Raw genomic sequence first — 24,160 nt, forward strand, 5'->3', positions numbered from 1 at the left:
GCACAGAAAATGCTTGAGTTAGATATTAAGTGGCAGTCTGATAAAGGTGAGAGATGTTTCATTTCACTTTTGTGTTTAATGTTTAATTAAAAAGAAGTTAGAGTCAGCAAAGACATTTTGCTTTATTATAGTTCCAGGTATGAACACCTACATAAAATGGAGTTGCATTAAAGCATTTCAGAAAATGTGATACTTCTTGGTTTAATTCTGAGAAAAAAAATTATGAATATTCTAGTTGTCTAATATTCTTAAATCTGATTAATGCCTAAGTCCTTTTTTTTCAAATTTTAGAGTACATCTTTCCCTTATATGACAATTATTTCTGGACATAATTTATCAAGAATACTTAAATATTGAATTTCTTTCTCTGTCCCCATCTTCTTTTTCTCACTCTTTTTCTTTGTAACCATTGATTAAAAAATCTTTTTCGTTAGACAGACCTGTTGAATTTCACACTCTTTAAAAAAAAATTCTCTAATTTTTTTCAAACAGTATGGAATACACCAAATATGGCTAGAAATCTTCAAAATTGTAATAAAAAAATTTTTATTAAAAAATAAAAAGAAAGAAAAAAATAGCTAGGAACCTCTAATTTTTAAGAGACAGTCTGCTTCTTGCAGGAATTCTTGAAAGCAGAAGCCTTTATAAGTCGTCTGCTGTTCTCTTACTGAGCAATAGTAGAATTTTTGAAATCTGATTGATTAATATAGTGCTGTAATTTTAATCCCAAATTAAAAAAAAAAATAGTGTGTGCAGACCCACAGTAGAACTTCTTTATATTTATAAAAATAGCATAATATTTCAACAGAAGTAAACACATATACCTTATGAACATGAATTTATGAAAAGATAAAAAAGGGATGAGATTAATATAGCCCATTGCTAAAAATATTCTCCATAATTCATTGTATAATGCTTGGCCCAGGCTGGTTCAAACTGTTTCCAGTGATTAGGTTTTTACTTCTTTTTTTTTTTCTTATGCGTTTATTTAAGGTTAATGGATCCTGTGAAGAATTTGTTTCTCATGCTCTGTTCTTGGCTATAATTTTTCATTTTCCTTTCTCTAAATTAAACTTTTGGATACCATAGCCATTCCAGAATTAATTAGTAGAAACTTAACAGTTGACTTTCAAACTTTTGAATAGTTTTATTTCTGAGTCTATAAAATTCAGTATTCGAAATACACCATGTGAGAGCTATACTTAGTGACAATTTTAGTTTATCTAGGTCCTCGTGTGGTCATAATATACAAGCCCTGAGAGGTTAATAGAATGAGTGGTTTTGTAGACAGCTGATGGCACTTGGACAGATACTCTACGTGTTTTTCGTGCAAACACTGGCCAGTTAATGATTTTCAAAGTCCCATTATTAGACTTTAGCAATTATATCATTGCATTTGAAATTTCATACCAGTAAATCCAACCAACTCATGTTGCCCCAAGAAGTTGTTGGTGTTCCATACCTGGAGGCAGTCAGCGCCAAGCTGGGTGGATCCTCGAGCAACCTGAGCTAGTGGAAGGTATCCCTGCCCTTGATAGGGAAGGGTGTGCAGAACTTGATGATATTTAAGGTCTCTTCCAACCCAAACTGTTCTATGATTCTATGAAAACTGTATTTTGCACAGGTTTAATTTGTCTCTTCTTTTATTTTCCTTCTCCTCAACTCACTGAAGTAAAAGGTAACAAAATCAAACTGTACGATATTTTCCGAATGGTAGTAACCCTTTCTTTTTAAATTTTGGCAGCGTTTGAAAAGTTCCCATGCATTCTGACCTCTTTTTAAATGGCTTTTTAAAATGAGCTTCATCTTCTGAGAAAACTGTATCAAATGTGTGTACAGAAATCCTGACATTTTTCTGCAACACTAACCTAATGACAGAGTTCCTAAAATTTCACATTTAATCTAGAGCCACATATTAGAACAGATAGAAGAAAGTATTTGTAAAGGTCTGTTGTAGCAACTGTCAGAAAACAATATCTGTTGAATGGTTTAACAGCATACTCTCCTTGGAAATGAGTTGGTTCCACTAAGCTGTGAAAATGAGCTGTAAAACCAGGACCACTCCTCTAAGGCAGCTTTGGACAGTTAGGTTGACATCACAGACTATAATTCTCTGGTATCTAACTGGTTCTCTGGTCCTGCTACTGGAGAACCTGTGCTGTGGTAGCTGCTGACCTAATTGGTACTCCAGCCCTCAGCCTTGAATCACAGAGATAGAAAATGTTTCTTTGCTGTTTAACTCTGGTAACTTTTAGAGATGGATTGTTCTTGGAGATTTTTTTTGGGAGGAGGGTGAGAGTGAGGGTGGAGTTTGTTTTATTTTATTCTTCAGGAGCTTAATGATGCTGTCATTTGGATAATTTTTTTTATTTATGAAGAAACTGCAATTCCATGCAACTCACTTCTGACATGATGCATCTTACTTAGCTTTAGTTATTGCACTGCACATCTTGCTGGTTGTCTAGATTCCCCTATGGCTATAATACTCCCCAGGAGTATTATGTACCTTACACTAGATGACCAAATGGGATATTTTGTATTTCTCTAAAGCACATTGAGGGATCTTAGCTGATTAGCTTAGAGCGGCTTTCTTCAGGTGAACTGAAACCTACCTTAAAACTGAAGGTCCAGAGGCTTGGTGATTTTGTTGTCCTAGAAGGGGCTGTATATCCAGAGAAGAACAAGAGGTTTTTGAGATTTTTAAAATAGCGTTAGTTTCTTAGAGTTACAGCTCTGCAATGTAAAGAAGTATAATTAATGCATGAGCTGGAATGTGTAATATCACTTCCATAAACATTAAAGTGTAAAAATTTTAAGTATATGACCCGTCACTTCAACTGAGATTACAAAAAAAAGAAAAGGTTTTAAGGGAGTTAGACATGTTAGACATTCGTCTCTCTCTCTCTCATCCATCGTGAAGCAGATGTTTACATTTCTAAGATTCCTCCAAGCTGCCAAGCCTTAAAATGGAATTTTTTTTTAATTATCACAATTTTTAATAGATATTTTCATACATGAAACAGTACTCCCTTTGCTGCCTGTATCTCAGAGTGCTGTTACATCTCAACATAAGCATCATACCTTCATAATTCATAGAAGGACTAATGCTTTTAGAGCAGAAAGAACAGTATTCAACTCCAAGCTCTGTGTCCGTATATGATCATCAAGTACTTAAATTTGTTCTTTTGTAATAATGAACTTGCTGCACCATGGCACCCACTTCATTGTATTGTGGCAAAATACAGTATGAAGGTAATTGGTCAAATTATTATCTAGTTAAAGGTCATTAATAATTACCATAAATACAGAATTTCTCAGCAGCTAAGATGTGGTCATAGCTTCTATTTTAAAATCTGTGTATTGGCTCATCCAGGATGTGTGAAATGTTTTTTTGCTATGAAAATGCAGAGACAAAAAGTATGACTGGTTCCTACAGTAGTCCAGTTTATAGTTAAGTTCTTAGCACCATCGAAAAGGAGGAGCTATAACTATTTCCAGAGCAAAAGTCTGACTTTTTTAATGGCAGAGAATAAGGCAGTTTAAAGCAGGCATTTTGACTGCCAATATCACAAAAAATGGGAATGTCGATTCTGGTAGCAGCTGTGTTTAGGAGACAGATGTCTTTCGTAAGTAAAAGCATAAGGTCAGTTTTCCTGGATATCTCTATTTGATATATTAGACATAGAAAACAGACATGAGTTCTGCAGTTTTAAATGTTTGTTCAGGTTGATAAGTACTGGACTCTGTCAGTGTCATAATGATTGTATATGAGTGTATATAGGTAGGGTCACTGCACAAAAGACAGATAGTAGCTTAAAACTTGTGAGAAGAAAAGAAACAGCAGAATTATAGCTGCTTCCAAAATATGATGTGCTGCATTGGAGAGATACAGATAAAAATGCTGAAATACTTAATCTTTACACCTCCTTCTTTTTTTTTTTGTTTTCAAAGTTTGTTTTTCTGACTTGATATATACTAAATGTGAAGATGAACTTTTACTCTAATTGCATATACTAAAGCTAGGATGGATGTGAACATAATGTGGGTTAAAATCTTATTTTTAAAACTAAAGGATTTAGAAACTGGAAGTACAGTGTACATTGACATACATGCTGAACAGAAGATGGTTCTATATTTTCCATCCCTTCTCTAAAACACAAAAAGACGTCCATGGTATACAAGCACATTTATTTCACAAGTCCCTTGGGAGTAACAGGTGTCTGCCTAATTTCTGCTGCAAACAGCAGTGACTTAAATTTTGGATAAAACTCTTTGCCTCTTTTCCAAGCTCAAATATTCCAACCATGAAAGTCGTTGCAAGTATTTCTAATTTCTAATTTCTCCTACTGATAAAACCAAAACAAAGACAAAAAAATGTGCAGGGGGTGGCAGGGATACCCAAATATCTAAGAGATCAGTCAGACTTGTGTAAACACTTGCTATGTGACACTAAACCTTGGGCCCCAGCTTCATTAATTGAGTGCTGCCTGTGTTACGGATCCTGATCCGCTGGATGCTGCTGCGAAAGCCGGAGCTGCTGCGAAGCATAGTGGTGTGATGTGAAGTGATGCAGAAAACAGTAGAAGCTCTGTCGCTAGGTCAGCTGCAAGAAGAAGTGACGTGCGTGAATGTACAGTATGCGGAGTTTTCTGAATGATGCAGTCTCTCTTTCTCCCAAAGAACTTCAGCTAATGATACAAGGGGAATTCAGTTCCCTTTGGCAGGACTCCATGTTGGTCTGGATCCTTTTAATACTTCTGCTTCTACAGTTATTTGGCTCATGCTGCTAAAAATATACACGACAGGCTTAATGAAAGTATCTTCTTTTAAAAACTACTTGTCAACAGTGATCATTTAATGTTCTTGTTTGCATGTGTGGTTCTCATTATTCTGACATAGCTATTAATACTGATGAAAATTAAAGAGAGAAAATCCAAATATTTTTATATTTGCATTTTTCCAGTAGCATCTGAGAAACCCCACAGCTAATCAGCCATAAATTTTCTTGATTTTTTGTTTATTTTTTCAATTCAAGCGTAATATAGCAGTATACAGAGCTGCATTACAGCAGCAAGAGCTTCAGAATCCCAGTAGATGATGTAATTATGATTAAAAATTAGTATTATTGAATAATTCACTTTTTTAATATGCAAAAGCATTTTTTTCTCTCATTTTCAATAACCATCAGTCTTAATATCTATCTAATGAAAAAGCATAAACAGTGTCATCTGTCAGGTTACTAACAGAGAATGCCACTTATTGGAGCCTCATTGTTTACTTTAGCAGGTAATTTGTGGACCGGAATCATTTAATTGTTCTGAGCACATAATTACATGCCAGCATTTTCCAATTTAATTAAAATGTACAAATCTGAAGATTAAGGGAATTTTTGAATTATTAATCATTTCTCCTCTAGGAAATCTTGTTGCTCTGCAGGAGATTTGTCCAGTGTACAACTATACGTATTTTTTTCCTTCTCTTTCACAGACAGACAATTTTCCCGCAGAGCCCAATTACATGGGCAGCAGGCAGCAGTTTGTTCAAAGGTAAGGCCTATTAAATAACTTTCTTGGCTTCCCCATTTGCATTCTTGTCAAAATTGCTTTGCCAGAGAGTACAATTCAACTTAGAACAAGTAAATACAACTCTCTCTCTCTCTCTCTTTTTTTTTCTTTCTTTCTTTCTTTTTTTTTTTTTTAATATATATTTCAGTAGCTCCACGTTCAAGGATCCAGAAAGAGCCAGCTTGAGGGACAGCGGGCATGGGGACAGTGATCAGGCTGACAGTGACCAAGACACTAACAAAGGCTCCTGCTGTGACATGTCTGTTAGGGAGGCACTCAAGATGAAAACTACTTCAACTAAAAGCCAGCCACTTGAACAAGGTGAGTGAAGCCTACAATGCTTACAAAAACATAAACTTTAAACCATCTTTATCAACCTATTAGTATTGCAGTTGTGGGTTATCAGGGAGGAATAGCCCACTTATAATATTATCACAGAAAACAGTAAATCTTGTCACTAGCCCAGAGCAAAGAACACAGTATCTTTGAGAATGAACATGAAATGAAACCACAAGTGTCCAAAGAAGATTAAAAAAAAAAAAAAATTAGTACTTTTAAAAATGATTAGAATATATTCTATCTCCACTGGCATTGCGTGTGATTTATTATATAAAGTCCTTCTGTCAAAGTGTGATTTGGAAATTCAAACTAGACATGACTGCAACAGATAAAAGAATGCCAGTCATTTACATTCCTCATGTAGTTTGGAGAAGAGGAAAAGAAAATGCTTTGGATAGAAGACAAGAGTAAAAATTAATCAGAAGATGTTTTCATTTCATGGATGCATTTTCCTATTTGTAGTGTTGATTTCACAATTAAGAGTAGTGTGAGAAGTGTCAAATACTAATACAATCTGATTTTCAGTATACTTTCATTCACATTCCGTGAAGATACCAAAGATTAAGAGTGTCTGTGAAACAACTAAAATTACTTCTATCAGGACAATGACAATGCTCTCTGCCAACATTCATTCTGCCAAACAAGCATATTTATTTCCTCAAACTGTGTCCAATTCATTTTTTTCCCAGATGTGTTTTATCTAATTAGGAGGTCTATTTCAAAAGATACATTTCTTTTTTTTTTTTAAGCATCAGGCAGACAAAGCACTCTAGCATTCTCTGCCTTTTCTCTTTGCTTCTACCCCGTAAGCAATAAAGAAGTGCACTACTTAATTATTTTTAAATATTTTGTATGTTTCCCATTGTTTTACTTTGTTGTGGGGAAGGTGATTCACTGTTAGAGATAGTTAAGAAATTATAAAATCAGCCAGCCTTAATAAGAAGTTATATTTCTAATTAAGCAGAAATATATGATAAGCCTTTTAGTAGTTGTTGATTAATTGGACCTGGATTTTTTGCCTCTTAGCTTTGTCTGATCTGTAGTACAATCATCAGGAAATACATGTTCAACTTCATTTTTCTGATTATGTTGAGATTGCAATATAATTTTTGCAGTGTAGAATATTTAGAATGCTGCAATATAATTTATTCTGTGTACATTTGGAGGTTGACCTCATATGTGACCTTATTTTCCAAGTAATAAATGCCGGAAAGATTATTTTTTCCTGACCTTTTGCCACAGCAACTCTCTGCTTATAATTGGACATTGATCTGTATAAAGATGCAGTGCAGGATTTTTTTTAAAGAAGCTATTTGAGAGTGTGTCTTATTCTCTCAGTTTTGTGTGAAAAAAAGACAAAAATTCTGAATTTCCATCTATCGAGTATAGCCATGAAAGAGCTTTAAAATTTTTAAAGTTTCACTAGGAAACTATCTAGTACTCAGATTAAAAATGTGGGGGTTTTATTTTAGAAAAGGACTGTATGGCCAGTGTTCATAATACTGCAGTTTGTCCAGCAGCATCAATTCTGGTCAAAATATATGCAGTCTACTAAGCATATTAAGCCAACTCTTCCCATGGTTTATTTTCATTATAATTCAAAATGTTACATGCAGATTTACATTTGTCAGTATACCTGGATGAGGTGCCCAATTCATCAAGGAAATTTATTCCAACTGCTCCTATGAATTCCTTATGTTCTTAGTAAGCATATATTGAATTGTGGGTGTTAGGTATTGTCAGCCGCTGAACTACAGCAGTGGGTGTTTATGTGAATTTCTTTACTGAGGAAAAAAAATAATGGGGATAGAGAGATAAACTACTTTTTCTTTTTTAAAAAAAATTTCTTTTGCTCCTCCCAAATATAATTACAAATGGTAATGATATAAATTTGTTTACTTGAATGAACTCCTCCGTCTCAAGTGTGCTGTAATAAAATCATTGTCACATTATGAAAACTGAACCTGCATCAAGCACCTTATGGTATTTCAGGTCATTGCAGTAACAAATGTGGTGCTATGTGGTGTTCCCAATAAAATCAATGATTACTTGTCATCGAGCTTAGTATGATTAGGGGTCTTAGCCCAATGTAATTTTTCTATTTTGAAACAAGAGAAATAAAATTGCTTTCTCTAGTCATAAGCCAAGTTGAAGGAAGGTAAGAAATATGATATATGTGATTAGGATAGAAAAAGAATTGAATTTTTCTTTAGAGAAAAATTGTGTTCTCGGAAAAGGAGATGGAAAGCTTGCTATAAACAATTGTCTCCAGCAACGCCTGAAGCAATATCAGAAGTTGTGGTTCTGTCATCATTCTGGGTTGTATGCAGGGATGGGAATTCACTATTTGGTAGCCAAGTTCTAGGCTTGATTATTGTTGTTTAAAGATATTTAAAATACTTTCTCTTCTGCTATTAAAACAATACAATTATTAAATCTTCTGACATTAACGAAAAATTATTGGATTAGCTGTGAAGTCAGGATCTTGATGTGAGAGTCAATTTAAAAATGAGTTAGGTTTAAGTTTGACATATTCTTCACGTAATTCCAAACATTATTGGAACATGTCCAATTCTACACATGGCAGTAATAAGAATGCTAGTTGTACCAGTGTTTTGATGACAGCTTTGAGCAACTATAGCCTAGATAGTTGAAAATTAAAAGGCCATACTGAGATAAAATGTAGGTTGGTAGCGCTACAGCAATTGTGCATCTCTCAGTAACAGAGAAGTAGGAAATTTTATGAAAAAAATTTTGTAGACAAGATGTCTTCTGATTTCAGCATGGGATAGGAAGCAATCAAGCTTACTTTATGATTTTAATTAAATTGATGAAAACAGTGAATGATAGAGCCTGTCAGTTTACTATTGAAATAGTTGATTTCAAGGAAAATATATTCAGATAGCAAGTTTTGTCTGGTAGTGATTTTAAACATTTTCACAAATAAGAAAGACAACGCAAATTATTAATTAATATAATTATATTATATTCTATAATTAATTTAATAATTAATGAAATTATTATGGAATGGCCTTAATGGAAGGAAAGCAGAAAAAAACCCCAAACTTTAAAAGTTATACGATAGTAAGTCTTGTGTTAAAATAGGCACGTCCCACTTTAGTTATCTCAGCCTTATAGTCTCTTGCTGTGATAGCTAAGCCACTTTCTGCATAAGAATATCTAGCTGTTTCTTAAGCTTACTTATGCTATCTTAATCAGCTGTCTTACTAAACAGCTTGCTCCATATGCCTGCTACTCTTTTAACAGAATTGTTTGGGATAAATTTGTTTTATTTACCTGTCTTTTTTTCCACTTCTGTTGCTGATACTTTAAACCCTATCACTAGTTTGGACAGTTTGAGATCACCCTACTTAGAAGTCTTACAAGAATTAATAGTTTTAAACACATCTGTCAAACTGCCTGTTTATTTCGCTTGAAGTAGTAGCATGTAATATTCACTTTTTGCATTTAAACAACAGAGTAATTGTTTTGTTTGGTATGGTTTAAGAATCAGAACAATAATCTATAGTTCTTTAAAAGATATCCAAAGCTGAAAATTATATCATAAACCATAAACAATAATATCTACAAGGGAGCAGTAAGACAGTGAAATGTTAATTTTATGCTTTTCTGAGTGAGTCCTGCATATGCTTACCTTATAATCAGTAAAAAATACAGAGTTATGGACTTTTCTATAGTTACTCATAAATTATTGTCTTTGTTAGATTTTCCCAGGAATTTTTACTTTCCTTTTCTTTTCTGTTTTTATTGCTGTCTGTGTTTTCTTGTTCTAGTGTAAGTCTACACTTTCATGTCTTTGTCAAAAAAAACTTCAAGGGATCAAATATTTCCAAATTCAGTAGCTTTGTTGAATTTTTGCTTTATCACTGTGCGTTGCATCTTTCTTTCAACACAGTTTCTTGCCATTCACACCTGCATCCCATAGAAGAGCCATTTCTGCATATGCTGTTGCCTCATTATCAATAGCGTGGATCCTGAGAATAAAGAAAAAAACAGAGGCGGCTGCTTGAAGGAAGGGTAAAAGGAAACTCTTCAGCGTAGTTGTCATCTTCTCCTTTAGGACCAAGATTGCCCATCAGGCTTCTCTGTAAAACAGCACCGTTTTAGCCTAGGGTATAGTTACTAGTATAAAAGGAATTTAATGTATCTGCATGAAAAAAAAGTGATAATAAGTGTAACTTGAAAATATAATAGCTTTCTTCATCACAACAAAAATACGTTTGCATCACAACTGAGGCAGATCTGCATGCAAGTTTTAGGAGTAAAAATTATATCAGTGCTAGAGAATCTCTGTGAATACTGTTTGTTATCCCTTGTGTTTGCCCACTGAACAAGTTCACATAAGAAGTGTGTAGTAACTTGTTCATTTGTAGTCTCTATTTCTAAACAAGACTGATCCTAAAAATCAAATATTCTACATTAGCCATCTGTAGCAGAGCAGAAACTACAAAAAATTTTTACCAAGATTTTTCTGGACTATCCATTAATTTTCCTGGCATAATCTTGCTCGAGTCTGTTGGATAATTAAAATCCATTCTGTTTAACTGAGTTAGAATCAGTCTAGACTGATAGGTCCAGAAAGTTCATCAAGCACATTTCTGCTGTCTGACATCATCACCAATGCTTTCTATGCCATTGGGGATGATGAGTTCTTTATGAATACACCAGCTCAATGAGATAATAGAAAAAGAAGATTGTGGAGAAATATTTCTTTTCAAAGTTTGCAAAACTGGTGATGGCCACTTCTGAGAAACTGATGGAGGCTGGGAGTCCCCAGAAACTGACACAACAGGTGAAATCTTTTGTTCAACAATGCTTCCTCCCATAAGTTTTTTTCCCCTGGACAGAACATCAATCACATTCTCTCAGTGCTCAGAATAGCTGTCAGACTGCCCTTCTTGTTCTGACACCACCTAAGAGTCTTTATGTCCAGCACTCTCATCCCTTCTAACTCACTTACCTCTAACATGGTCAGGTAAGATGCTAACTTGCTGTTTACTTGCACGCAGTACCCATTTTTCAATTTCATCTGATGAATTGTTTTCCAGGAAAGCTATCAGAGCAACTTAATTGTATGGAGGGTCTCTTTCCTTTTCTTAGTATGTCTTAATAGTAGAATATGTTTCTAGAACTGTAAAATTCTGAAAATGGTTACATGAAGCCCACACAAAATAACTTTTTGAGTCTCAGGTTTTCTGCTTCTCTTTGTTATTTTCTTTATATTTTTCTCTTCTTTTTTTGTTTCTGTGCTTTATGCAAGCACATGTATGATCCTAATGAGGACTAGCATAGGTCAAAGGCAACTTATTTATTCTGTACCTGTTTCTGATTGACCAAATTTGCTATCAACAAGCTGGAGATATTTGATTTTGGCCTTATGCTAATAATGAGACTTTAAGATTAAAAATGTAGGTAGAATTGCAGAGTTTTATGAAGAATAAGACCATTCTTTGATATCTACTCCAGTGTGTATAAAAAGTTCAGTATGACATTCGAGCCACTGACATTACTTCTTTATTTTTTTTCTGCTGTGAGTACTTTGTTCAGTGAAACAGTACTCCTAAATGTAAGAGAATTACCAGCATTATTATTGGTCTCATACTTCTTATAAGTCCTTGTGAATGGTGATATTCAAACTTCAGTTGGTATTAAACTTTTAACTTATTTCACTTTTAGTCAGAGGAAACTAATAAAAGTTTCAAATGTTCTAAGTATCTTGATTTCAAGCATTTAAAGATGATCTAGGTAACACTTCCACAAGATTTCATTACCTGGGCTGAGCTAAACTATGCAAACATTCTGTAGTTCCCTTTTCTGAGAGATCAGAATTATTTTCTGCCCTCTAACCTAAGTTAATGAACTAGAGAGAAAAATACAGGTCAGTTGCCTTTGACGTACAGATGATTGTCAGCTTTTCTCATGTTAATTTGCAGTAATCTATGACATATCTTTTGCTGTATAATGTATAAAGCAAATTATATGATGGATTTAGACAAAGTAAAGAAAAAACTCTCATATCTGCCAACTTTTGTTCACTCAGAATATTATGTTGAATATCTCTCATGGTTTAGGTTCTATTTTTAGAAAATCTCCTAGTCTACCAGCCAATTTAAGTTCATCTTTTAGATTTCAGCTATTTTTATACCAAGTTCAGGTTTGTGATTGAAGCTGTGTGACTGCTTCAGAGTCCAGTTTGTTTGGTGCTTCCTCGTTACAGATGGGAGGGCTCCCAGGCACAGCTTCACCATAGTGTGCTCATCTCACAAGTATATGAGCAGCTTTGGTTTTCAAGCAAGGTTATCCGGGTAAGGAAGGGGAAGTTTGAGGAAGCAGATGTTTGTCCTAAAAGAACAGAAAAGTCAGAAAAGGAAGTGAAGTGGTATCCTAATGGAGAAGAGATAGATTCACTTAATGCCTCACGATTTTTCTGCCTCTGTTGTTACAAAATAGAAAAGTGGTGAAAATATTTTGGCAGCTAAAGTGACAGTGAATACAGTTTGCCTCAGACTGCCTTAGCCTATTATTGCTGCCTGTTACTGCCCATTTTCCTGCATTTCAACCAGCGTTGTGTTTTGCCAAACTGGGTTTTTAATCAGGTGCACGTTTCAGCACCTGGCAGATTATTGCCATCTTACACCTGGTAAGCTGTGAAGTTTTGTGAACAGCATATCCCAACTTAATCAATGCATTTAACCAAAGATTAGGGGGCAAATTTCTATAACTGACTTTCAAAACATACAGAAAGAACTTTATGCATTGGTACATGCAAACATGTCACTGACTCAAAGGGATTACAGCCATTCAGCACAACTTCATCTATGCACCATTTGGTGTATTATGCCACATTTTTCAGGTAATTTAATTTCTCCTCCACATTATTTCTACTTATTTTATAATTAAAAATTAATTCAGTGGTTGAAAATTATAGGTATTTTTGATGTGGTTTGTTTTCATTGGACGCTTCACTATTGAACCAATTTAGATATGTCTTTACTAACATTTGAAAAGTTCGTGACTGCACCAATAAAAGTATTCATAAATTTCAGAAGAGGTTTCTTTGATGAGCTTATTTGCAAATTAATTCATACCATACACTTCAAGATCATAAGTCTATTATCATAAGTCTCGTATCTCAGATTCTAATATTTGGGTGCTGTAGCTGTTGGTGCTCATCTCTTTCTGCTTTACTTCAGAGGGAACAAAGCAGAATATCCCTCCCCTGTCACTACTGCAAATCTCATTACATCCTTTCAGTACTTTCTGTTTTGACACTGCCTTTCCTGGGGCTGAGCACAGTTATTGTACTGCAGTTTGTTCTTGGAAGGCTTAGAATCCATAAGTTATCTTTTCACTTTATTCCCACCGGAGGAGCAAGAGAAGGATTTGCAGTTCTCAGTAAGATGAGGTCCTTCTATGTCAAAATCATTATCTTCAGCTAACATTTCTTCTTTTCAGATTCTTTTTATAAATTGAAAGAAAAGTGGGGGCATAGAAAGATCAACAACTTCTGAAACAAGGAAATCAGAAAATAAAGAGTTTTCATAGTTTCAGGCTTTATGCATTTCTCTGGGTGGCAAATGGATGTTCTCTACTTGTGCTTACTTTTGTTAATTAATATTTTAGGGCATATATTCATATATTGGATGGATACTTGATATCAAGGAAACCATTGTAACAGGATTGGAGAGTCTATTCCTGTCTCTTACTCTGGGTCTGAAAAGTCCTTGCATGGTGTACTTACAGGTTTATTTTAATTAAGCTTACACAGAACTAGAGTTTTAAAAAAACATATATATGAGGGTATGTGTGTTTATTCAGTTATATAGAGGAGATCATTAAAATAAATACATCTTCTCTCTGCCTCATTTTAAATCATCCTTGTATGATTTATGTATCTCCTCTTATTGACTCAGCAGAAAATACAGATATGATAAACAGCAATGGTAGACAAGATTTAACAAAATCCCATTGCATATTCCAGCCACATTCTTTTTACCAAAAAGAAGCAATGTTCTGCAGATGGACTTAAAGCCGATACATATTAGATGGAAATCTCAACAATTGTATTTATCAATAGTTCTATGTCCAGCTGGGGAAGACAAAAGAGAAGTGTCTCAAATAAGAGACAGGAGTTAATTATTCCATTCAGCAACACTTTAGCTGGAATACTACTAATTGTATTTTGTTCTTCTGGAACAAAGAGTATCTCCTAATGTCTGTGCACACTAATAGAGACTGTCCTTTTCATGGCCCTTTTTCTGTTTATATACTACTTTTCTCCGATGCCGTGGTTTCCAGAGGGAGAAAGGTGGTTTAACTTAATTTGGGCCAGAGTTGCAGCATGCTCTAATTAGGGATATATCCACAATACACAGTTTCTAGGCATATTTTAGAGAAAGATCTGGAAGAATTCAAAATCAAAAAAAGAGGTATAATAACAGCAGAAAATAGAGGTTTGTGAAACATCACCTGTAGCTGAAGTTTGAAAGAAGTGTTTGTTTAGAATCTGTGTGTTTAAACAAACAAGGACTAGGGTGAAGCATAATAAAGGTCTTTGTGTATATAAAACTGTTATAAACAGGATTGTGATTGCTTTTCTTTTCTTTTTGTTTAATTTTCTGGAAGAAGTATTTAAGTTATATTTGAGAGAGAACTTTACTATAAAGATGTGTAGGCACTGAAGCAGGCTATCCCTGTAAGTCAAAGAATACCCTTTCCTGGAGATTTTTTAAAAAGGTTAAATACACATTTGTCAGTGATAATCTAGATTTATTTTAAACTACCCAGGGCCAGAGGATCCACTTTAGACCTGCTTTTTATGATGTCAAAATTAAATATGGGGATGCATTGTACTGTGTAATCCTGAGTAAAACATACTGAAAAAGAATATTTGCTCTTATCTGTTCTGCAGCCTCTTGTCTCTGAACATCTTCATCTGGAAGAACTCACCATGTTAGAGAATTGCAAGGCATGTGGATTACGTAGTGCTTCCCAAAAATAATACCTGACATTATAATATAATATGTAGCATTTAACATGGATTTGGCTCAGAGACAGAGCTGCAGAACAACTAATTAATGAAACTTAGTGAAACTTTGTCTAGTCTCTGTACATCAGTGATACACGATGCCATGTATCAGCCTCTGTGCACCTACTGCCCGAGCCGATCTCCAGAATGGCAGAGCAGCTGGTTTCCATTCCCTGCTGCTGCTTTCTCCTATTCCAGCTGCTGCACTCAAATAACCTCCCTTCCCCAAGTGGGCTTCATATGGTTTGAAAGGGACTTAATGTACCTCAGTGCATAGGGAACTTTTGATGCATATTTCATCACGTTTCAGTTCTTTCTACAGGGAACACTGCATGTATAACAGATGTTCACTGACTGCTACCCTTTCCTGAAGGTGACATGCCCTTTTCTGTGTTTCATCTCTAATGTATATAGAGCTGGTAATGCCTGCGTGGTACTAAAAAATAGTGCTCCATGGCTGCCCCTGTGCTGCATGCCAAGCTGTATTTAATTCCATCTGCTCCCCTCTGCAGCATGAAATGGAGAAGAGCATATGCCCAGTACAAGCAAGTCACACTGTGGCATAGGTAATACCCCTTTATTTAAGACAAGTATAGGTATTTTTTAAATTTGGGACTCTAGTCCTCCAGCTTTTTAATACATAAATTTCTTCATATAAATTAGCAGGGATGTTCATGTAACTACATATCAAAAAATGCCTAGTCTTATATCTCTTACTATTATTAATGCAATATTATTAATATTGTAATATTGTATATGTAGTATGTGTGTGTTTATATATGCCCACATGCATACTCATAAATTACAAATAAGACATCACTAACTGATATCCCTGAGAACTTAATTTTATAATCTATATAAATCTATATCTTAACAGTATAGAAATTTTAATGCTTTAAAACACTTTACACTTGCTTCTTTTAAAATTGCAACTATGAGAACAATTCACAAATCTGTTTACACAAAACACTCAATTTTCATCATAAAACTTGTTTTGGAAAGAATAATAATTCTGAGGCAAAAGCTGTCAGATTTAAATAGAGTATATAATTGAAAAGCAGTCCTTTACAAATAAAGTTTTTTAATATCTATTTAATAATGTATAGCACTATCTGACCCAATTTTCATTTGAACAAATGAAAGCGGTTCTTACATAAAAAGTGCAGTTTAGGTTGCACATTGACAAGATCTCTAGGCAGCTACAGAGCCCAAACAACCTTTCAAGGTCCAAATCAAACATAAAAAGAAAACAGCAACAGAAATGGAGCTGTGTCTGTTCTGACCCTGTGGAGAGACTTTTGCAGCATATCTGTAATCTTCATGGCCCAGGGAAGTGTGTATTGGATCCGTGTGTGCTTCTGAATATGAATATTCCTACACTTTGTGGAATATTCCTACACTGTATGGAATATTCCTGCATTTCATGTCTGTGATTAGTTTTAACAAGTGATATTTCTTTCCAATATTGCTAGTTAGACTTGAAGCAAGGATTCTGGCCCTTATCCATATGGTATTTTGTTGTCGTAAGAAAAGTTTTACATAAATTTCAAACACAAATTACTTCTTCTTGAGGGGAAGTGCATGGAGGAGAGCAGGACAGAGGAAAAAAGCTACACTGAACACTGATGCTACTCCTGCAAGGAAAGCTTTAAACTCAGCTTAACTTGCCAGTGTTCTGTGGCTGCTTTTTCACTTCTCAAGGGTACCAGACCACAAGAATAACCAGGGCACATTTCTGAACTGGAATATAAAAATTATTTTTTTTTAAAAAAAGGTATTTTTTATTTGGCTTTCATGTTTGCAATAAAAAAGTAAGTTAAGTGGTTTGGACTTCCTAAATAAAACTTCTCTCAAAATTTTCTCTCTTCATTATATTGACTATGAAAATAAAATCCCACAAGGTGTTTAAGCCTATGACATATGAAATTGTGAATTTTTCTTATGGATACCTTTTCTTTACACAAAAGCATCCATATTTTTGTTACATTCAGGGTCTGTTTATTCATTCTTTATTATTAATGTATATTCTCGTTCCTTTATTTTTAATTTTATACTTTTTATTTTCTGTGCATTCACATTTTTTTCTTAGTATATGGAGAATAGAAGAAACATTTATGTTGCTAAAATTTTGGCACAAGAACAGAGCTTCTCAAACACAGGCTAGACAATTACCTACAAGTGTGAACTCACCTTCCTTTTGCTGTTGAGAAATCTTGCCCAAATCACTAATTCACCATTATTTTACAGTGATTTCAGGAGATGTGTAACCTTCATCAGTATGGCAAAATAAGCCAGTGTTTAAAGCCTGAGAACTTCATTGCTACTTAGAATCTAAAGATTTCTTTAAATTCTTTAAAGACATGGATTCAGATGTCAGTAGAAGCTCAGATTATTGTAAACTTATTAAATGTCTTTTTCTGATATGCAGAAGTATGAAAAGACAGAGAGAGAGTTAGAGGAAGAAGAAGAAGAAGAAGAAAAAATATTAACTTAGAAGTTAAAAGTGTGGGAAGACAACATGTAACACAGGAGAAAAAACCAAACAAACAAGCAATCAAAACACACTCAGATTTCCTAAGAAACAAGAAACTGCCCTACTATTAGAAGTAGTGTTCTTTTGTTAAATTTAATTCTCTGCCAAAAGTGATAAAAATTTGTGATTTTCCTAGAGACAAGCTGCATTTAAATAATTCTAAACTGGAATATATTTCATATCAGACAGGTGCTTGCTTTTTTGCAGGAGTTCATCAGGGTCAGCAGAGTTGTACCACCTTGCCCATTTTAAATCAACACAGTTAGGCCAGGTTTTTTTTTGTTTTGTTATAAATCTACAAAATATAACTTTGTCTTTTTAATCCAATGCCAGGTAATATAATTCTTTTGCATAAACCTTTGTATTAAAAAAAAAGTTTTCACAAAACTTAGATGATATTTTTACTTTAGATGTGTGAACATAATACTCTGGAAAATAGGAAAAAAATTAAAAGTTTAAGACAGCTAAAAATACTCTTCAAAATTTTAATGAAATCCAGGATATTCAAGTTAATGGCATCTTCATTTAGACGGATTTTTACATTTCCAAAATAGATTTGAAACTTGGGTTTTCTTCTAGATATTTAGTCCTCTATAACTACAACAAGCTGGAAAGACCTGAAGGGTTTGTTAGTTAAAAAAAAAGGAAAAGAAAGCTTCCCAAACCTCTACATTTTTAACGCTGTTGAAGGAAAGAACAGCCACAAGTTCTAAGGAACCTCGTCCCTATCATTTCACCTACTATCTCACCTACATCTGAGCTATTTACCATGATTCTTTGTAATTAGTTAGTTGATGAGCTCTATAGAATTACTGAGGAGAGTGAGGTACTTCTAGCATATGATTCCTTTGACCTGTTTAAGATGAATCACATCCTTTTTACTGTAGGTAAAAGATGACTAACTGAGATAGAATTAAATAACTCTGCACACCTAAACCTATGAAAGAAGAATTTCCACTCAGGTTTTGAGGGAACGAGCTTTTTGCAAACTGACTATTGTTTATTACAAGTCTTGTATTTCTGTGTTTCTTATTTGTGTTATAGGTGTTAATTGTTCCAGCCTAAGTTTATTCTGGAGACATCATCAGAAATTTATTCAGCAAATCTTTTCCATTTCATCAATCATTCTGTAGAGGTGGTGAATCTCTCTTCCATGGTAGAAATATGATTTCTGTTTGCATGGCCATCGTTCCTTCTCCCATGTATTTGCAGATGGGAACTGTTTTTTCCCTCACAAAATTAGGTGACTGTGTCAGGTGCATAATTTTTTATGCTTTGCTTTAATATTTATCAACTTCACCTTTGGTTTCGATTCTTATGACCAAATTTCTAGTGCCAGAAGCAATGTAGTATAGTGTGTTGGAGGTTTAAAATTAGAACCTGAGATCAACTTTCTCAAAAGCCCTATGTGTTGAAGTGCTTTACTGAAATGACTCACAAGAAAGGAAAGGCATGGTCTTAGATCATATGAACTTCTTAAAATCAAAATAAATTAACATATATATCCGACTGCTGGAACTGTTTTAAGATAATTGAATATCAAGGGATGAATGAAAATATTAATTTAAGGATTAATCTCTGTGTAAAATATCGGTACCTTACATAATGTTAATCTTCAGTAAATTTTTATCATTTGGTGAATGGAAGTAATTCATGAACTTGTTAAACCTAACTCCTCATAACATCTAAGGCTGTTCTTGTATGTTCATTAAATAGCAATGGGTTCTGAAATAGCTGTTAATCCCTGGCAAATACATTTAAGAATCAACTGGCATTTCATAAACATACAGTAGCAATCCTATTAAATCTAAGTAAATATTTGTTTAAGATACTTCAAGTCTATCCCATTCTATCACACCCACTGTAGGGTGTGCTGTTATTATGGAATGGTGGGGTTTATCTCCATGAGTACACCTGCCACTCTCCTCTCAACTCCAGAGCCAGCTGCTAGAGATGTTGCACATGCTGGCACAGAGAGGTCTCCTTCTAAACTTTCTGCACTGTGTCCCTGAAAGAAGTAAACTAAACTAAATATATATTCCTATAACCATGTGAATGTCAGAGTTTTCTGCCAAATAGCTGTGAGAAATGGGGTTGTCATATTTTTTCACACTTCTAGATGACATATCTTTGCCAGAAAAGCTTCACAATATAGATCTGGTCTCACAAGTTGCTATTCAGCGTCAGTGTTATTGCTAGAGAACATAGTCTGCTTTCTTGCAAGGCTCACACAGAGAAAGACTGAACTGCATTTTTGGCAAATAGAACACAGTTGACAGGAATATGTTACACACCTTCTCATGTACAGATTAACCCTAATAACAAGTATTTAACTCTATAAGTGCCTCTCAGGACTATCTCAGAAAGTAAATCTTCTATATTGTACATCACTCAAATACCTTTGACTGTCTTCTGCTTTTGTGTTTGCTCTTTTGGCTTTGTTAACATAAAAACAAGTAGTGGAGTAACCATCCTATCTGGATTATTTTTCTCTCTCTCTAAAGGAGAACTTTACTTTGAGTACTTTTTTCTGATGGTTTAGTTTACTTTTTTCTTACCCACAACAAAATATTTGTTCGGTTGGTTTCCTTAATATTTAACTACTTTTACAAAGGAAGAAAAAATAGGGAAGTAGCTTATAAAACAAACAGAAAAGCTCCACCCATTTTAAAATAAAAGGCATAATGATTTTTTGTGAAAATGTGAAGTAGACAGTTTTCAATGACTATAGATTGCTATTTCAGAAATTATGAGAACAGTAATTTACATTAAGGTGCTCTTATAATAATTTATGCTTTGCTATTCACAGCTAAATTTGTAGTTCACAAAATATTCAAGTTTATCTAGTTTTCAGAACAGGAAAGCAAAAGTGTTTATTACTGAAAATAGTGTCAAAATTTTTTAAATTTACATCCTTACACAGCTTTTAATATCTCTATACCTTGCCTTGTATCAATAGAGCTAATATGAGCCAATTTAATCCCTTAATATTCTTACTGATTTGGACTTTAGATCCCTCAGCTTTTTGAAAGTTAACTAAGATTTTTATTTACTACCATCAGAAAATTTCACTCTGAGAAGTATAAGAATTCAATATTATGATTATTCTATTGCTGGAAAAATGGAACAGATTTTGAAAAGGAAGGACTTTGAGCTTAAAGCAGTAACTTAGTAATAATAGTGGACATATAAAAAATTATTGCAAAGGTAGGCAAATTTCATACTGGACATATGAAATTTTTAACTGTATACTTTCTGTGACTTCTTATAATTCTGGTCCCATATTTCTTTTTCTATCTCACCATTCCAGTGTAGATTGTAAAATGTATCTTGTCTGGAGCAGTCATGCTGATAGCTACATATGCATTTGATTTTATGAAACTAAATTCTTAATAAGGAATACTTTTAATTTTTTGGTGCAGATAATTTAATATCTTTTATTAAACTGAACTAAGCAAGTACTTAAAAATAGCTCCCTGACATTCAGAATAATGGATATGAAAGCAAGAGTAATAAAAATTGCTGGGAAGGTGCAGTGCAAGCACTGATTCAGCAACTACTACACTGATTTTCTTTGGTACATAAGATATTAATCTGTAGAGGTTTAAAAGCATGTGAAAACAACTCTGTCTAGAAAGGGTTGAGATGTGGAAGTTACACGTGATGTAACAAACTCCAACTCATCCTGCAGTCTAGGGCAACTCTACTATATGCATGCCCTTCACTTACAGCAGCTGAAGGTAATTCAATCATCCACACAAATGCAACATCTGAGTCACCTTGTGGAATTTCCTGTTACAGCGTTTGCACAAAGACTTCAGGACAATTACAGCCCTGTGCAATTAAGGGTCCAAAGAAAAGTATGCAAGAAAATAAAAAAAGACATTTTTCATCAAACCTGTGAGGATTTTTGTTCTGTGATTTTGTGTAACGATGTTAAAGATCCTTAGCTTCCAGAATGTCCTGCACAACAATCTCTACAGCTTTGCTGTGTGTACAAACACACTGCTTTTGATTGAAAACTGCCACCTGATAACTTCACTGGCAGCGTCTAGCTCTTGCTTTAGGAGAAACAGTAAATAATTGTTTCCTATTAGTCTTCTCAGTGACAATCACGATTCAAAACTCTTTTCATATTTTCCCTTTGTTGTGTTTTCTTCAAGCTGAAAAATATTAGTCTATTTAATCTTTTCTCTTATGAAAGCCTTTTCATAACTTTGATCATCTTTGCTGCTTTTTTCTTCTCAGTTCTATTATAGTCTTTTGAACATGGCATGAGCAGAACCGAATACAGAAGCCTAGATACAGCAGCTATGGATTAAAAGAGTAATGTTTTGTGGTTTAATCTCTATTCTTTTCCAAGATACCTTCTTATTCTAACTGCTCTCTTGTTGAACCTTGAACTGACATCTTCATTTAACTGTCCAGAGATCAGTTTGAGAGTCCCTTGCTTGTGTATTGAGAGTTGTTACTGTTTTCCATCATGTATGTTACCTACATTTGTTGACACTGAATCTCACATGCCGTAGTCATTCAATTGCATGGCATCTATCTACAGCTCTTCAGAGTCTCAGATTTTACTACTCACTTTTGTTTGATACCAAAGCTAATTTAAGTGATAGTGTTACAATGCTCCAATTTCATACTTGGATTCCATATGGTCTGATGATTTGTTAGGAGTCATTTTACCCTATTAATCTTTTCATTCCAGGTAGTTTTAGTGACTCATTTCTATCCCCAAAATATCTGCATTGTAGGAATCTCCCTGGCTTCCTTCTTTCCAAAAACTTTTTTTTTTTTTCTGAGGAGGGGGTACTTGTGACCTTATCTTTTTTCAGCACTCTGCATGTGCGGATTCTGTGTCAGCCTCACTGATCCACTGATCCCCTGGCAGATGTTAATTTTTTTTTTTTTCCTGATTTTTTGGTAAAAACTCTCATTAATTTCTGTGTCATGAAAAAATAGTCTTCAAAATCTTTTTCATACTTCCCTACAATATTGTAACATTTTATTTGTCAGACTTCATGCATTTTCTCATCCTACTTTGCTCACAATTTTGACATTTTTTTAAAAGTTTCTTTTTACTCCTAATGGCCTCCTTTAGTCTGCTGTTTCACCATGCCGGCTATTTTTTTTGTCCTTTAAAAGTGTTTTTGATAAGTAGTATACAGTTTCTCTGAACCCCTAATATAGTATCTTTAGGCAGTCTGCTTGCCATCTGCGAGCATTTAGTCTTTTAGACATCCTCTTCAATTTCCTTTCAAAAAGCTTTGTCATGTTCTGGTAGTTCCCATTTTTTTAAGTCAAATGATACTGTAGCCTTTTTTTTTTTCCTTTCCTTTCCTTTTTCTCTTTCTCTTTCTCTTTTCTATAGACATTAAATTTGAGAGCTTAGTTGCCAACATTACAGTGTAACTTGTAGTTACTTTTTCCACCTGGCCTGTTGAACGCTAAAAAGTAAATCAAGTAAGCACTGTTTATCCTCTCGTGAACTCTTTGACTAGTTGTTATAAGTGCAGTGTACTTCATCATTCCTATATAATTTGTATCTTGGAATTATAATAACACTGGGTTCCACTGGCTATTTTCTTTTTATTACCTTTGGGAGGCATCTGTTACATCACATTCCTCTCTTCGAATCAGCTTCTGGAGTTCTTATATTTTAGACTTTAAAAAAAGTGTAGAATCAAGTAAATACTTGATTTTGGTCTGGCTACGTATTTGTATGTGCCCTGTTCAATTAGGATTTTATTCACTGAAGTTTTTCTTTGCTATTCCCTCTCCGAATACCATCAACTTTTACTCTACCCTATTTTTCTTTCCTTTTTCACTTTGCAGTTTGTGACTTCACTCTAGCTGACATGTTATCTGAGATTACATGCTTTCCTATATCTGTCACTTGTCTTCAATCTAAGAATCATTATCATAGCCAATTCAAATGTCACCAGCCTTTTTCTTGTGCCGGTTTGCATAATGCCTAGTCTTCTTGGATGTGTTCCATTCATTGCAAACATTTCCTTGGTTGCTAATTAAAATATACTCTCCTCTTATCAATTTTCAACCCAAAAAAGTATATGAGCTTTAGCATCTAAAATTCAGAAAGTAGAAACAAAATCTCTGCAGAAGTGTGGAAATGCTGCAGAACTGTGATGTCATTTTCAGTTCTTTCCTGGGCCATTACAGTAAGACAGAAAAGAAAAAAAGAAGACACATTTATTGCAAATCAATTATACAGAGATCCTTAACTGTCTCATTTTCATCTTGAATTTTATCTTTTGCTTGTGATTCAATTGACTCAAGTCTGCCTCTTCATAATGAATTTTTATGAGAGGGAGACTTGATAGTTATACCTGCAACTAATGTTAAAATAAAATTCAATGTGTGCTTCCTTTTTACTGGAAAAAACACCCACACATTATATTGGTTGTCTCTGATGACTGCCACCAGTTTCCTATTTTCAGCTCCTTCTGCTTTTTATTCTCACTCTTCCTGGGAGTTTTGGCAGCTAAGAATAACCTTTTCAAGTACATGTACAGACAATGTCCATTTTCCCTTGGTATACTAGTAGTATCACATATCAAAGGCAACAATGATATTTCTATTGTTCCTTTATTACACAATTTACCAAATGCCTATTTTAGGCTTGTTCATTACCCTTTTGTCATTTTGACTTTC

The 24,160-nt window shown here is 34.2% G+C and overlaps 1 protein-coding gene across 10 annotated transcripts in view; it reads left to right on the forward strand.

Annotated features, from left to right (window-relative positions):
* PCDH17 (protocadherin 17) overlaps positions 1 to 24,160 on the forward strand; it is a 90,750-nt gene that overhangs the window by 23,699 nt on the left and 42,891 nt on the right. For 9 of the 10 annotated variants that reach the window (XM_010405594.4, XM_010405596.4, XM_039568523.1 and 6 more), the window contains exons 3-4: positions 5,488 to 5,546; positions 5,713 to 5,885. In XM_010405594.4, coding sequence (XP_010403896.1) covers positions 5,488 to 5,546; positions 5,713 to 5,885 — 232 coding nt within the window. The remainder of the gene's footprint in view (positions 1 to 5,487; positions 5,547 to 5,712; positions 5,886 to 24,160) is intronic. The other variant, XM_039568510.1, reaches the window with a different exon arrangement.

The sequence above is a fragment of the Corvus cornix genome, chromosome 1 (assembly GCF_000738735.6).
Source record: "Corvus cornix cornix isolate S_Up_H32 chromosome 1, ASM73873v5, whole genome shotgun sequence".
Classification (NCBI taxonomy): Eukaryota; Metazoa; Chordata; class Aves; order Passeriformes; family Corvidae; genus Corvus; species Corvus cornix.